The sequence below is a fragment of the Argiope bruennichi genome, chromosome 8 (genome assembly GCF_947563725.1).
Source record: "Argiope bruennichi chromosome 8, qqArgBrue1.1, whole genome shotgun sequence".
NCBI classification, from domain to species: Eukaryota; Metazoa; Arthropoda; class Arachnida; order Araneae; family Araneidae; genus Argiope; species Argiope bruennichi.
This window is the reverse complement of record NC_079158.1, coordinates 4,455,161-4,472,639: the sequence shown is the minus strand read 5'-3', so window position 1 is coordinate 4,472,639 and position 17,479 is coordinate 4,455,161. Positions and strand designations below refer to the sequence as shown.

The 17,479-nt window shown below is 25.4% G+C and overlaps 1 protein-coding gene across 2 annotated transcripts in view; it reads right to left on the bottom strand.

The window, feature by feature from the left end:
- Positions 1-17,239, bottom strand: part of LOC129981935 (uncharacterized) — a 67,363-nt gene extending 50,124 nt beyond the window's left edge. The window contains exons 1-12 of one of the 2 annotated variants that reach the window (XM_056092993.1): positions 17,072-17,239; positions 14,008-14,168; positions 11,632-11,703; positions 10,742-10,807; positions 10,597-10,656; positions 8,426-8,491; positions 7,101-7,214; positions 4,656-4,712; positions 4,105-4,161; positions 3,955-4,011; positions 2,815-2,910; positions 1,927-1,986 (exon numbers count right to left, since the gene is read on the bottom strand). In XM_056092993.1, coding sequence (XP_055948968.1) covers positions 1,927-1,986; positions 2,815-2,910; positions 3,955-4,011; positions 4,105-4,161; positions 4,656-4,712; positions 7,101-7,214; positions 8,426-8,491; positions 10,597-10,656; positions 10,742-10,807; positions 11,632-11,703; positions 14,008-14,168; positions 17,072-17,102 — 897 coding nt within the window. In that variant the 5' untranslated portion in view covers positions 17,103-17,239. The remainder of the gene's footprint in view (positions 1-1,926; positions 1,987-2,814; positions 2,911-3,954; positions 4,012-4,104; positions 4,162-4,655; positions 4,713-7,100; positions 7,215-8,425; positions 8,492-10,596; positions 10,657-10,741; positions 10,808-11,631; positions 11,704-14,007; positions 14,169-17,071) is intronic. The other variant, XM_056092994.1, reaches the window with a different exon arrangement.
- Positions 17,240-17,479: the final 240 nt, after the last annotated feature.

The window sequence follows — 17,479 nt, the reverse complement described above, 5'->3', positions numbered from 1 at the left end:
AATATCTTCGTATTCATTTTGCCCAAGGCATAAAACCAGTTCATTTGTGAACAGATACAATTTTCTTCTACTACAGTAACCTTTGCATGGCTCAGATTTACTAAGTTTTGAAACAGTAGAATAAATAAAAGAAGAAACAATGATGGTCTCACCCAATTTCAATGCACTATATCACACACCAGTTGAAAACAGAACTTCTAATAAAATAAAGGAACAAGAAGCAAATTCTTTTGCTTCAAAAATAACAGCACAAAATTATTCAAAATTCAAATCTTGTTTTTTTTTCTCAACACCAACAACAAACACAAAGAAAAAACTGTTTTTCACAGAAAAAAGATCATAGAAAACAATTAATTCCTTGCATTTACTTTTCCGACAAGATTAGTACCTGCCTCTTTTCTCATATTACTTAAGGTTATAATCTTCGTATAGAGCAAGGAGTTCACAGCAAATGTATTTTACAGAATTTCTCTAGCCCATTCAGTAAAGTCAGGATTGATATTTTTATCATCCAATCCATATTTACGAATTTTGAGCAGTTTTTGTTTAGAATATTTTTCTAATCTACTCTGAATAAACTCATACTTTCTCAAATAATAAACAAATCATTCAATAAACTCATGTATGAGTCCTGAATACTATAACAATGCTTCCGCAGAATTAATATTGCTCTCTCCTTCCATCAGAGAAATTTATTCTATTCTCACACAGTTATAGCAATCTCACGCATCATCATCTGCAATCTCGGAATTTCATGAAAAGACAACTGTCTCTTGAAATTGAAATTAGACATTTATACAAAGAAAAAGGGAAACAAGTGGAAAAGGGGTGAATTTCTGCAATTACACAGTCATTACGCTTTTGGTGATGTGGTTACCATCTTTTATTCTTGCAATGTTAAGAAATCAGCATTTTTTAGATTAAAAAAAAAGGATTATAGGAACTTAATTTCCTCTGTGTTTTTCTTGGTTTTATACAAATTTCCCTGAATTTGGGGAGGGGGGGGGGGGGTCAGATAATTTTTTAAATTCCTGTATTTTTCTGATTCTTCTACTACATGGCAACTCTGATGAAATAAAGAGATTCTAAATTTCTGTAAAAGGGTCCTTCATCTTTCTTCAAAGCTATAATTTGCTAAAATTCTTTTATGAGGAAACATTTAAATTTTTAGTATTTATTTTTATAAAAAAAACAGGTTATATAGAAGTTTTAAGATGTTCTAATATAAAGTTAGAACAATTAAGTACAGCCAGAATAACTTTATACTTAAAATGTAGTTTAACTAAAGATTCACACAGAGAAAATGCTTGTCAATTTATATAAAAAATAAGACATGTAAATAAAATATGACAGATATATACAAAGTTAATTTACTGTTTGTAAAATCATTTTATTGAGGAAGATTGCACATATAAGCTGTTATCCCACTCCACCAATATAATTAATGAACAAAAAAATTAATGAACTATAAATAGTGAAAACTACAAATTTTGTATTCCTACTTTCAAAAAAATAGTTCATTAAAATATAAGAATAACTGATCTTATTAGAAAGATAAATCAATTTTTTATTATCCCTTAAAAATATATGATAATCAGTTCATTTTTTTTTTTCATGGCCATTTTTCTAATGAAAATCCTGTAATATCTTAAAATTTTATTTTAATATTCAAATGATATTTGAGGCAGGGGGTTTCAGTTTCTCTAAATAAATACAATCATATGGTCAAAGTTTATCAGCCTTACTGCGTTTACTTTTTTTACTTTGTACTCATTCCATCTCATTAATATGCATCTTGTAAGAATATTTCAGAAATTAGTATATTTCATTTTTTAGCACACTGCTCATTTTATGTAGATGGATTTTTAATCATCTGCATTAAGACATAACAGAAATATTAACAAAATTGTAAATTTTTTTACTCACTTTGTCTGCCCATTTTCCAGTTTTCTTGCAAAAATTAAGTAAAGCAGTTTTGAATTCATCCTACAATGCAATTTTTATGGCATAAATAGACATATATTTCAAAGGTCAAAATTTTACATCCAAAAATGCAAACAAATTATAGCTATTTGCTTCAAAAAATAAAATATTCTGTAAATATTGTTTGGGTCCAGAAGGGCAAAATAGTTTGCCAAAACATATGATCATCTTTATAAGAACTTGTCTACCTTGCAATATAAATTAAATGATACAAATAAGATAATAATTCACCAGAAAACAGGGAGAAAAACTTATTCTATAAATTTACTCTATAGCATATTTAAAAAATTTAATGCAGGCAAATGCCTTCTTCACTCTTAAATAATTCATCTCAGATTCCTTTGTCATTTAAGTCTAAGAAATTATCTTTAGAATAAATATCTTTACATGCTATTATATATAATTTATATCCAAAAAAAATTGAACATTTCAATTCCCTCAGCAAAAACTGATGAATTGCAACAGTTTAAAAATATTTACTAATTAATTTTATAATTTTATCAAACCAATCAATGACATTTCAGTTTTTATATTTAACTGATTTGAAAAGTTGAAGTCATCTAAATTCAATCACAAAAATAGAGGCAATATTTTAAAAACTATCAACCAGCAATATTTTTCAGTAAGTACAATTCATTTTTAAACATTAAAACTTAGACAAGAGAAAAAAAAAATCATATTAAATTTTAGAATAATTCAATAAATTGGCAAAAATTAACTGATAAAATAAATGTATAAAATGAAACACTATAGATTTTTTTAATTGATGATTTGATATTGACAGATTATTATCAATATCTTTATTTATTTGTAAACCACATTTACACATACCAGTGTTGTATTAGAAGTTATTAAATCTTTAACATGTTGTAGAAGGTGTTCACAAAATTCACAGGTCAACTCATCCTCAACTTTTGACACTTCATTCTATAATGAAAAGATAAAATACTTGACATTATTATAAAGTATATAGTGATATGAATACTATAATTAGATAACTATAAACTGACAAAATACATTAAAAGGTCTCATCGAACTAAATTTACAACATGCAGCATCTGCATAGTTTGTACATGATCCCTAAAGCGCAACTAATAATTTTCAAAAAAGAAATGTTGATTAATCTTCTCTCAAAATAACATATTTGTATTTACTTATAATATTCATCTCATGATACAAAAGCAATAATTTAATTCTTAAAAAAAGTAAACAGTAAAAAAGAAGCATGAAAAGAAAATGCATAAGCAGTAGTGGCGTGTGGCTTATTTACTGTAAACTAAGCAAAACTGTAAAATACATTATTACATCAAAATCCTTGCAATCAACATTAAGAGTTAAATGTTTGCAGAATTAAATGAACAGGGTTTCACTCCATGTAAGAATGATGAAATATAAATATAATTCTTCCCTATATATCATTCTTTAACATAATCAATATCTGATTTTCAGAAGAGGTAAACAAATGCTTTTTTTAACTTTGCAGAATGGCAATAGATTACTCTCAATCAAGTTGAACAAATAATTTTTGTAACTGCAATCATTCATAAATATTTTAATTAAGAATAGTAACAAAAAATAGAATGGATTACAATTACATTATTAATGTTCAGTGGTTATTATAATTTTTTGAAATAAGTCATTCAAAACAGTGGGCATTGTAATTTTCAATGCATGAGTAGTCATCATCTTAAAGCTTTGTTCCCTTGTCCATCAACTTAACTTGTATATGGTCATATTTAGAGACCTATAATCAGTTGAGATTGGACTGGTGTTAGCATTCTAGTGGATAATATATCTTGCATATATACTAAAATTCATATACTCACTAGCCTTTGAACATTTGCTGACATTTTTAGGGGGGAAGGCAGATTACCCCAGGACCCCAGATATGGTTAAATCAATTTTACCACAGGACATGGGCACAAGGCTTTAAGTGAAATGCTTAATCAAAAAGAATGAATTATTACTCACATTTAATTCACATTTCTGAGGACAAATTCCAACAGAGCTGCACATTTTTGCAGGCTCCTAAACAAAGGAAAGGCAAGTAAGTATATGTAAATAATTTATTCTCCAAAATGGAATAATATTTTCATTATAGAAATGAAATACATTACTTACAGTGTTCAAGATGAAATTGTAGATATCATTGAAATAAGTATTTAGCACAATGTTACACTGCAAATGAAATAAGGCATAATCACTACAAATATTAATTGAAAAGGAAAGTATTTAAAATAGGTGTAAGATTTTTGTTAATTATGTATATATATACACACACAAGAAAAAAGTTTTGGATTTTGAAAGTATAATTATAAAAACAAGAAAATATCTGTTAGAATTATAAGGTTCTGAGTTGAAGTGAAAAATATAAATATACAAAATATGGTTTCTGATTCTATGTTATAGCAATGGTCTGAGATAATTTAAAATGTAAAAATTATCAGTAAGTTTCAAATTTCAATATCATAAGTAAACTTACTCAGCATTCCATTAAATTTTAAATATTCTGTTAGTAAAAAAAAAGGGGGGGAAACAAAGAGAAAAAAGTTAGGTTCTAAATGTACTTAACCCACTTGCTACAAAATGTTTACAATTATATATATAAACAATTTCATTTTGTATAGAAATTAATAGAAAAAAATATACATCAAAATGTAAAAAAATCATACCAAATAAGATGGCATCTTTTCATGGCATAATTTTTCCACATAGCTTTTCACTTCAGCCTGTAAGCAATTAACATATGATTTCAATACCAAATAAATAATAAATTTTTTTTTTAAATCTTAAGAAGAGAATAGTTTACTTATGTCATTCAAGAAGCAAAACAAGGATACTACATTTATTTATTTTATTTTTTTCATTTTAAAATAGAATAATTGTTTGTTAATACTGTCTCACTTTGAATTAATAAAAAAAAAAAAAAAAAAAAAAAAAAATTTACTAAAATTGATTTTACTGAAAATTTTATAATCAAAACAAGGATTATTTGTAATGCTAATGAATATACTATATTTATTGCAGGCAAGGTTTTCTACACCAGAAAATAGCATTAAAATAATTGTTTGATATCTGTATATAAAAATTTTTGGCTGTTTGAACTTAAACTAATAAGCCCAAGATTTTTTTTTTTTTTTTTTTTTTTTTAAATTTTAGTTGATCAGCTGTTGCAAGATTTATTAGTAAGACGAAAAATGCATTAAAATAAAAGAATTTTGAAATCATGAGCTCTGATATACAATTTACAATTTAATATTTTTCTAATTTAATTACCAATTAATTTAATTAAATACTTATTTCATACATAAAACACTTCATAATTTTGAATTTGTGAAACAAATTGCTTCAAGATTCTACAATAATGAATTTCAAAATAATAATTCAAATAAATGCTTTTTCTTTTTTAATACATCAATAAAAATGTATCTTTAAAGAATATTTTCATTAAATTTGTTTTCTCACAAAATTAATGCTGAACATAGTTTGCAAAATAACATGTAAAATACAAAACAGTAAATTTTAAATGCAAGGTTTGTGGAATCATATTACATCAATAATGTTTCATTTTTATGAAACAAGGTTATAAATTAAAATTCTAGGCTTTGATGCTCCAATAATTTAAGATAAAAAACTTTACAGAATAATTTTTCAGGACAACTAAAATATGAAATATCAAAAAATATTCATTAGAAAATTAATGGTTTGATCAATAATTGATGACAATCATGAAAATCAATAGGAAAATGATCAATAGCATTACTCATTTTTACTAGCTAAATAGAGAATTTTGGAGAGAAAAAAAAATCACAAATGTGTTGTTTAAAATATTTTATCTTAAATATTTTAAAATTTATATCTAGAAATATATTGAAATTCCTTACAAAGTTAACACAATATTTAATGCTGTTTATTTTGTATAGATAACAAATACTACTATTTATACAATATTAGCATAATATTTATTGCTGCTAATTTTTAATATTTATGTTGCTTTATTTTGCAATTGTTTTATAAAGTGAACCAAAAAAATACTTCCTAGATAATCAGGTATTAAGAAGCCTTAGTTCGTTAAATTCAGTTAATTACAAGAATTTTGTCTAAAATGATTCTTTAATTTAAGTAATATGCAATGATATTTTTTTTATTTTTCATATGAAGGAATAGAGACATTCATATATTTGACATATTTAGATTCAAAATCTTGTACATTCCTAAAATATCCATGTCTTACTATACCTGCTACTATTTTTGATATGTCTAAGACAGACATAGATATTTCTTGTATATAAGCATAAGTCTCTATTTGTAAAAGGATTCTTAATTAGTTTGCACTGTTAATATGAAATCCATCAACAAATCAATCACCAAAATTTTGAAATTTTTAATGTTGAACGATGATTTAATTGCATTCGATAAGTATAACTAAATCTTAAAAAGACAAAAGTTTATTTAAAAATAATTTCTATCATAAGAGGACAGGATAATGTTGCAAGGAAAATGCTTCAGAATGATTTTTTTTTTTTTTTTTTACAACAAAAGTAGGAGAAACTATTTCTAAAAATATGATTTGTATTCTCCATTCACAGCCCAAAGTAAGATGGCATTTGATGAAGCTTAACAAGGACTGTATCAGTATACTGATGACTATTTTGGTTTTCCACCTCCCACTTTAAAGATTCAGGTCTTTTCCATCAAATTATTTGCTAAAAAAACTCCATAAACAACTGTACTCAGGTTTCAATTGCCTTCAGGAGTTGGAAATTGAAATTATTTAAAATCCTTTGATATTTTGCAATTTCTCTGATATTCAGAATTGTTTGAGTGAGCAATTTACTGCATCACAAAACTTAATATAATACAATAACATGTTACACTTTTGGGTGGTTAATTAATATAAAACCATAGATATAAATTCAAATTTAAAATAAATTTTATTTATTTTGTTGATTTTCTCAATTTATGTTAATGCATTTTAAGAAGAAGATTCAAGATTCATCTAAAGTTAGTAAAAATAGGAAATAAGAACTGACAAAAAAAATAAGAAAAGAAAAGAAATTGTAACAATCTATGCATAACAAACAAATCAATGACTGATAACCATTGATCATATTTACTTCAGATGAAGATTTCATAAATGTTTGAACATCTGTCATCATCTGTGTACATTCTGCACACTGATCATTCTTCTGCCTGAGCAAATAATCTCTAACAAATTTCAAAATATGTTTCTGAAATAAAACATTACAATTAAGGATAAGAAAGTAAGCATTCAAAATAAAAGACAGTAATACAAAGATTGGGAACTTGAATGAAAACTCGTATAGTTTGAACGAAACAATACGAGTTGCCAGAATTTTGTATCAGAAATCAAATACACAAATCATAAGAAAACAAAAATATTTTTTATATAGAAATTATAAAAAAATTAATGAGAAAATACTGCTTTTTGTTCCTTTTAAATACAATTTCAATATTTCTGCCATTATAAAATTATATTTATCATCACATACTTATAATTAAACAGCCCATAAATAAATTTAAATGGTAACTAGTTTGAAATAAGTTACATATATGTACAGAGAGAAAGAAGTTTAACACAAACAGATTTATTATTATATTAGAATCGGCTTTAGAAATAGTTAATATAATATGAAATATTTGTTCATTCCTATTACTTTCTTATATTGATCATTATACAGATCATTTATTTTTGATGTTAGTTATCAACAATTTTAATTAAGAAGATAAAATTTAATAAAAATATTAAAGATGAACCATTTCATTAGAAAATTAACCATTTACATTTATAACTACATCATTATTAAAATATAATATTTTAAATAATAAGTTAAGATATTTTTTAAAAATTATATTAGTTTCAAATCAAATAATATCTAAATATCTATTTTTGCTTATAAACAAGAAATATTTTTTTCATTATCTAACAAAAGAAAAAATAAGATTTGGCAATGTATATTAAAATAAAAAATAATAATAATAAAACTACCATTAATAATATACTGGGAAAAAACTTTGTTACTTGTTTAATTAATTGCCTGCCATATCATCTTTAACTTTTATTTTGCTTTCTAAATTTTGTTTACATCAAAAACGACAATACATTAATAAATAAAAATAGATAAAAAGCATCAATATATTTTCTTTCTCTAAAAACAAAATATAATATTTTTGCCTACATTTAAAATACAAAACACTTTAAGAAAAATTGTGAATTAAATAAACTTTTGACAGAATCAAAGAAAATTACTTTCAGTTAACAGTTCAGATTAATGCTATTATAATAGAAAAACATATAAAACATTAATGTATAAGGCTGTAAAAAATAAAATTTAACATTTCAAATTAACTAATGAAAAATTTCAAGAGATCTTTAATAATAAATTGCTTATGAAACTGAATTAACGAAGCACAAACTCACCTCTACTTCCAGATCATTCTTAGATGGAAAGCACATTCCAGAAACAGTACAAACCATGGTGGGATCCTTTTAATACAAAGAAAAATATATAAATTATATAAAGCAGCTTTTTTTCATTTTTCACTTATAACCATTCACTCATTTTCTTTAAAGATTTTTTAATATAAACAGTTCATTAAAAATGCCTGTTATCCAATATAAATGCCGAACACAAACATATTAAAATAAAAAATGTGGATTTATAAATACAATAAAGTAATTAAAGAAATCTGATAGTCTTACAAAAAAACAATCAAAATGAACTAAATTATTTTTTGTCGCAATGTTTTAATTCAAAGGTATGGCTTTCATTTCAGTTCCGTTCAGTTATTCAGTCTATAACTGAATATCCTTTACAAAAATATAACTATGATGTACATACTATCTTATATATTTAAATGAGCAATGTGTGTAAATATATTTATTTCGTGTACCTTGGAAACAGCTCTAATGATTTAGATAAGATAATTTTTTTTATCTATATAGATGTCTTTCCTAAAAAAACCTGATTTTACAAAATAATAATAACTATTAGAATCCAAGATATTGCACTACCAGTCCAAGCAGAACCTAAACAAACCAAAGTAAACATTCAAGCTCCAGTAAAAATCTTATAACTTTAAACAAGCAATTCTTGTATATATACGTATTTATTTATTTCGTGTATCTCGGAAACACAAAACATTTTTGGTATTGTGATACAAATCATTTAATGATTGCCTAACAAAAAAACATTACAAAGCAAGATTTCTTTTTATTTATTCATTTTTGTCCATTCAGGTATTTGGGCAGCAATTTCTGCCAATCTTTCAGCCTCAGTTTCATGAAGCTAATAGACCTACCTGATCTATAATAAATAAGGTACAACATTTCTGTATGGCCAAATGTACATTTTTTTAGCTATTTCACTTTCAGTGAACAAGTGTGAAAATGTTTCCAATACAGCACTGAACAATTAAAGGGCAAATGTGATGTAACAAATTTTAATGTCCATAAAAATTCAGCTTTAAATGATTGCTCTAACTAAACATTTCAAAATTGATATATTTTATTTTGATTGAACTTTCAGACAATCTGATGTTTTTGGGTTTGATGTGTCATTTTTTTTAGATATTGTACAGCATCTATGATGATTCTTTTGAACTGGCATGCAATCTTGTATGTTTTCCTCTTTTGGCGTGACTCTTTTCCCATATTACTTAGGCTTATTATCTGCTTACAAAGTGAGCAATATGAAACAACTTGATTTTGTAGAACTTCTCAAACCAATTCAGCAAAATCAGGTTCGAAATTGAGAAAAATAACTTAAATGGAGGGAAAATAAAATGGGGGAATTATAATAAGGAGCTAAAATTCTCCGTAATACCCTTGTTTTTATGAACATTTACAAATATCCCTGCATCTTCCCATTTTTTTAGATAATTTCTATATTCTTTGCATTTTTCTGATTCTGCCGGTGGGGTGGCAACCTTGATACATTCTAGTTCTAAGAATAATATAGTAAATCATGAAAATACATGAATATAAGATTTATGATAACTATCAATTTATTAGTTGACAGAATATTCTTTGTCGAAAAAGAAGAATGAAAAACTATATACTGCCTTTTGTTTTCTCACACTGGCTTATATGAAGTGTCTTGCAAGAGAAAAACAAACATATTTACTAATTTTAATGCATTTTTTGGATATATGGATATTGTGATGTGAGAAAAATTATGAATATAATCCTCTGTCACCACAAAAAAAATGAAAACATATTTCTTAAATTGATTATATATCTTCAAAGACAAATAAATTATTAAAAACACCAAAAAAAGTGCATAATAAATGCTAATTTAGAAATAGATTACAAGGAAAAATGTATTCAGCTCGATGGCTTTTAAATGAGTAATAGCAATATCTTTTCTTGGAAAAGAAAGATAAATCCCAATTTCTGAAACATAGGCAAAAGGCATAAAATAATTCAATTTTTTTTTTTTAATTAAACAATTATTTCACTGGAAGAAAGTACTTTTTAAAACCATTACAATTATTACAAAATTAAAAAAAAAAAAAACTGCACTTTATGAACTAAAAAAAAACTAATCAATGAACTAAAAAAAATTCAATTATAAAAAAAAGAAAAATTACCATTCGAGAAGCCAACATTTCAACCAGCTGAGGAATTATTTCATCTACTACTTTAATACACTGAAAAAGATACATAATTTTATCTTAACTTAGACAATAAAATTAGTTCCTTGAAAAATACATTAAATGACAGAAGAATATTTACCGCATCAGCAATTAGTTTGACAGGCAATAATTTACAACTTCCTTCGAACACTTCCTTTATTTCTTCCTGATAAAACATAAAAAGTTAAAATGCTAACAAATTAAATAGGATAGCAAAGACTAAACAGATAGTACATTGAAACACATAAATGTCACAAAAAATGTTTCATGCTTTTATATTGTGTCAGATGATTTATACATGTCAGGAATTCCATATTAGTTCCAAAATATTACATAAAATTTTATTATATAATTACTTCAGATTTTTAAAGAATTTTAAATAAATAGAAGTAAATCCTAAATATTAATTTTCAACAAGTTTTCTTAATTATTAAAATTTACTGTTAATTTATCAAGCATATGTTTCTCATCAATTAATCAATTAATAATAGAGTATTTTATATGAAATTGGAAAGCACACTTATCAATTATATAATAGTACTATTAACAACAACAGAACTTATATTATTAACAACATTTACAAATTCATTTCAGTATGTATTACAAAGAAAGGAAAAAGAGGACATTCTTAGTATCAATCATAATCAACGATAGAATGTGAAAACTATGATAAGCCTTATAGATATCTTAAGAAATTTTAAGCAGCTATATCTACAGAAATCATATAAGGCAAAAATCTTGATACCACTCAATAGTAATGTATGCAGTTACTATGAGCTGTAGCTGACTATATTAGATTGAGTAATTAAATTTTGACTGACAAGATGGTAGAACAACTTCCAAAACTTATTACTATTTTTAAAAAATTGAGCAAATTTGTGATCATATAAATAAGATTTGAAATTCATTGGAAAAGTGGACATAAAACATATATAAATAATAAGCAATTTTCAACTAATTTATGCAATAACAAAGAAATAAAACACTCACTTGTGTCATATTACTTAGAAGTTGATCTCGAGCTTCTTTCACCATTTCTTTACAAATATCACAGATTTCATCCTGAATAAAATATAATGAGATTTAAAATAGAGGGAACAAAATGAAGAACAGTTGTATAGACTGCTTTATTGAAAGGTCCTACCTCTTCATGTAATTTTTTATAAATACTACTTAATAATAATGAATCCAATTTAATACACCACAGAAGAGTAAAAAATATAACACATTATTTAAGAGAATGAACAATTCACAGTGTGACAGGTCAATAAAATTGAACATGCTTCATAGCATGGCAAAAAATTAAGATGAATTCAAGAAAAATAGATAAACCCTATACTGCATAAAATTAAAAACACAATTTTAATAAGATATAAGCTTTGCATTTAGAAATTTTAAAAAAATGTTCTCCCTTCTATGCAACACTTTGAAACGATTAAAATTCTCATCCAAAATTTTTCTACTCATGAAAAAATTAAAGGCCAATTTCAATTTAACAGCAAACATAATAGTACCACCTACTCAATAAGACAGCAAATGATACATAGAAAAAATCCTGAAGAAAATAAGTAAAAACTATGCTTTTAAAACAATTATATCTATTAGTTATTTAGGGAATAACTTCAAAATAAGTTGGAAATTGAATAATGACTTTTGACAAATTAATATTAATACCCAATTTTCACCTCTCTATAATAAAATCTAAATAATTGTTTTTTTAAATAATTAAAAATTTATCTAGTGCATAACATTATATATTAATATGAGAAAATTTCATGAGTGAGAATTTAAAAAAAAAATCAATTTTTAGATTAACATAATGGAATATTTTAATCTATTTAATTAATTGCCTTTGATGACAAACTGCAAGATTATTGTAAAAATTTTCAGTTACATCCTTCATGCTTAGCTTGACTTATATATATTATCACCAAGACATGCAGCAAAGTATATTTTAATTTTAAATCTTGGTGGATATTTAATTTGTGCTATTTTAGAAGCTTTATATCTATTCTGTTCATTATGCTATCTGCCTCCCTATAAATAATTTATGAAATAACATATTTTATTCTGAAACAGAAATAACTTTCTTGCAAAACTGAAACATGCTCATAAAAAAAATAACAAAAAATAATAACTTGGTGAAATGGAAGTAAAATAACTAATCATTTAAGTATTGTGTGTGTATATATATAAGGGCAAATCAAATAAAAATAGAACAATAGTTATAATTTAGTTATTTTTGGATGAGTGTGACAAAAACTGTGTATAGAGGTAGAGGAAGATTTTACATACATTTTCATTATCAACCATTCTTTCAATTTTTATTTGTATATAATATCATAACTGTGAAGAAAATTAAACATGAAAAATCGATATTTTCTTTACAACATTTTCACAACTTTATTTCATGTTATTCTGTTTTTGATTTTTTTTTCTTGTGAATAATTCTACGAAGAGTGCATAGCTTTCAATATGAAAGTAAAGCCTTAAAAATCCAGTGAACAATATTATATTGTTTATATTATTAAATGTATAAAAATGTGTTCTTTCTTTATGAGTAGTATAAATGTTAAGTATTTAATTTTTTCAAAATCTGCCAAAAAGCAGAAACATGTATCCTTTATGATGCATAAAATGAAATGTGGTCACCAGATGACTGTTCATGCTACTGATTTTTGCAGCTCATGTTTTAGTGATTTTTTTAAAGAGGGTATTTTTAAGGAATGTCGAAGAAGTTAGTGTAATTTACTCATGCGTGCTTTCATTTAATTAAAATTTTTAACTGTTTGTAAATAAATACCAACAAAATGTATTGAAAAAGTGGATTGAGAGCATGGTTTGTTCCTGTACTGCATACAATCAACAATCTTACAAAAATACTGAGAATATGGAAAAATGAAAGGATATTATTTATCATGGTTTTGATTTCACTAATATTCAACAAGTAATGGGAGATGCTACATGGACTTCAACAGTTATGATGCAAGAAAATAAATGACAATATTATTTTACATAATGTGAAATACACAGTAATGATAAAGAATTCAAAATAGTTAACTATATTTTAAAGTGGTGACTATATTTTAAAATTGTTTATAATATAAAGTTTGTTAAAGTTTTTAAAGTTTCTTATATTTAAAATTAACTATATTTTAAAGTTGTTTATAGCATTTAAATATTAACTTGCTTATTTATTTAGTGTTTTTAGAAAAGCCAATAAGAGGAAAAATAATTGTTTAATTATTCTGATTGAAAATGAACTTAATATTCCTAAAATGGATGTATGTGCATGTGCAGTTAAAGATTCTTCGAAATTTCCTGCTCATCATTTCTTGCTAATGATCTAAAGTGCAAAATGCTTACATTGCTATCAGGAACAGACATTGTTTCCCATACATCGTAGATGCAGGTTTTGACTACCCTGCATAGTCTTGCACTCTGTAAATCTTGACAGGCAAAAGTTGGGTCAATGCATTCTGGAGGGACACCTGCCTCAGGTGTGGGGAAGGCAAATGCCGGGAGGACTGAAATAGACAAACTTTATAAGAATTTTACTAGCACAGCAGTTACTCTAGAACTTTATAATCATTTCAAAACAGAAAGCTAACAACATTTTACTTTCACCACTAATTTTAGAACTTAATCATAGTTCATTATTAATCCATCACATTATCTTTAGTATAAGGGCTAAGAATATGAACCTTTCCCTTATGGGTGGTACAGAATTCTGAATCAAATTTTTGCATATAGGCTGATAAAAATATTGTATCATTATACCATTATAGTTTGACTCCCTTCACATATAAAAATTTTGAAATATCCCCTCATTCTGTTCATAAGCTCACTCTCCTTGCCTATTATATCATCACAGTGATTGACAACTAATAAGAAAAGAGAAATAGAATGGTATGGAGACTATAAGTACTGCCTTCTAATGTGTTGAAAAAGAAGAGAGAATTCTCACTTTTCCTTATCGAACCTGTTTTTGTTTTTTTTTGTTTGTTTTTTTTCAATCCTATTCTTAAATTCTTGTTGTTTTTTAAAACATTTGTAAAACTTTTTTAAATTATCCTTTTTTCCATGAATTCCTACAAATTCCCAAAACTTGCCCAACATTTAAAAAATGAGAAGGGGGGGGGGTCCCATCAATTTCACACAGGAAATCTTCAATTATGCAGTGCACCAGATTTAATAAAAAGTGCAAGTACAGAAATAATGAGAAATTCAAATAAAGATAGGTTAATTATGATTAATAAATAATTACGATTAATAATTATTTACAATTAAGAATTAAAAGGATAGAAATTACCATTGAATATAATGTTATATATTCAATGATAATTTCTATCCTTTTTATAACACCTAGATTTACTGAAAATTAACATAACAAAAGCTATTACAACCTATAAATATAAAAACAATTTTAAATCTACAACCTATAAATATGAGAGCAACTACAACTTTAACATTCTCTACTTCAAAACTACAAAAAAGTAAATATAAAAAATACTTATCAAAATTTAAATTATGTCTTCAATTTTTTATATATTCTTATCAATGTATATTAACAGGGTACTTGTGTATAAACCGCATACCAATGATTAAGGGACAAAGACGGCAACCAGCAATTTATCACCAAAAACATCATGTTAATCTATTGATTATGTTTGCCAGTGACTTGCATATAATTCTAAATATCACCAGTGGCATGTAGTTAATACACAAGTACTACTAATAGAATAACTGCTGGATTTCTCAGAGTATATAAGAACATCAATAAACTAAGAATTTAAACCAATTTTGATTGAACCATTTACGATTTAATTCTTTGAATATCTTTCAAAAGAAATATTTTGACTTGTGATATCTTTAATTGGTTCCTTTTAAATATTAAAAAAAAAAAAAAAAAAAAAAAACTTTTAGATAATTAAAAGAAAATTATTCAAGCTTATTTAATAACTATTAATAATTTAATACAAATTTTAAGAGAAGTATTTTCATTTCAAAAAATACATAAACAACATTTTAGCAATCAAGCAGCATTCACACATAGTCAACTGTTGTGGCGCAATAGAAGGCTACGCCTACCTTAGGATGATCATGTGGCCCCAATGGGATAATAATACTAACTTATTTAACTTTGTATCTCCTGAATGTTTTTTTGTTTTGTTTTTTGTATTTTAGTTAACAAGAGTTTGGTACAGCTTGGCCAATTGCACCAGAAAAAAATCAATTTATTAATAATAATAATGATAATTAATTGTCTCATCAGGATAACTATATGCCAATGTCCCGATCATGTTGCTTCAACTATTCATATTAGAATAACACTGGGACAAGCAGAAAGATAACTATTGCACACAATAATTGGCTTTATGTAAACACACCTTTAGACATTACAGTGTGTGGCACAGTGATACTAAAACAAATGGTGCTAGAAGCTTCCCAATCAAATTTGTCTTTAAAAAATATTTCACAACAGTAAAAGCTTTGTGCCACGCAAAATATTACCTTGCTCTATTTTATCCCAAACTTTTTTGATACAGTAAAAAAAGATGGAAATATTCAATTTTTCTCAACATTAACATGTGAAAGATAATGTATTGAAAATTAGCTTAAAATAAATGGTAGCAAACAAGGATAAATTGTACACAAAATAAAAAAATATTTTATTCATTCCCCTTATAACATGACTTTAAAACTGCATATGACAATTAAATCTGCCTATTCCCCCACTTCTAATATAAACCACAAAATTCATAAATCTTTAATTTTCTTGAAACTTTGGGGATTCTAGGCTAACAACCTTTTACTTTCACTCTTTACTTAACAAACACTTTTTTAATTTCTAATCATTAAGTCATGATAAAATAATATTGGTTTTTTTTAAACAATCATGTACTGAAAATTGCAATATAACCAGAAATATTTAGTAAAAGAATATTATATATATATATATATATATATATATATATATATATATATATATATATATATATATATATTAATTAATTAGATAGGAGGATAAGCTAACATAAGCAAGCATTCTATAGCCATAAGTGAAAAACACTTGCATGAGTAGGAACATGGCACATTCATAAACTCAGAGGTCACAAGATATAAGAAAATTTCTACATACCATAATCTGGGAAATATTAGTTCAATTATTAAAGCCAGAAATCAACATATAAGGAAGAAAAAAAATTGAGTTCGGGAAATATTGACACTTAAGTAATACTAAAATTAGAGCAAAAAAATGAATCGTGAACTAATTTTTCTAACAAACAAAAAATAAATTAATTACATGTACAATCAGAGTAAAATATTTAAGAAATAATATAAAAATTATTTGTTGTGCAATTTCTCAAAATCTTAATTAGTTGCACAAAAAGATATTTGGGAAAATGATTATAAAACTTGAACTCACCCCCAAGAAGTATACAAATTAACACCCTCATCTCTATAACAATGAATAACACGCACTGCACGAGTTAAGTAAATTAGAAATCATTCAACAGTCCTTTACATAGATTTGAAAACTGTTTAATCTCACTTTCGACTGTGATCACACGACAAAAAAAATTGAAAACAAATGACTTTCTTCATTCACGTGATTGTTTACATTGCCATATCTGATAAATAAACTTTATCATAGGAACTGATGACAGATACCTTTCACATGTTTATTAGTCATGGTTGTTAGAAGTTGTAAGAAACAAATTATTCATTTTTTTCACAAAATTGAAACTCAAAAAAGTTGCAGGTAATCTGTAATTATGATTTACGAATAATTCATAACAGTCTGAAGTTAATTATGTTTGCTGAATGGCTCACT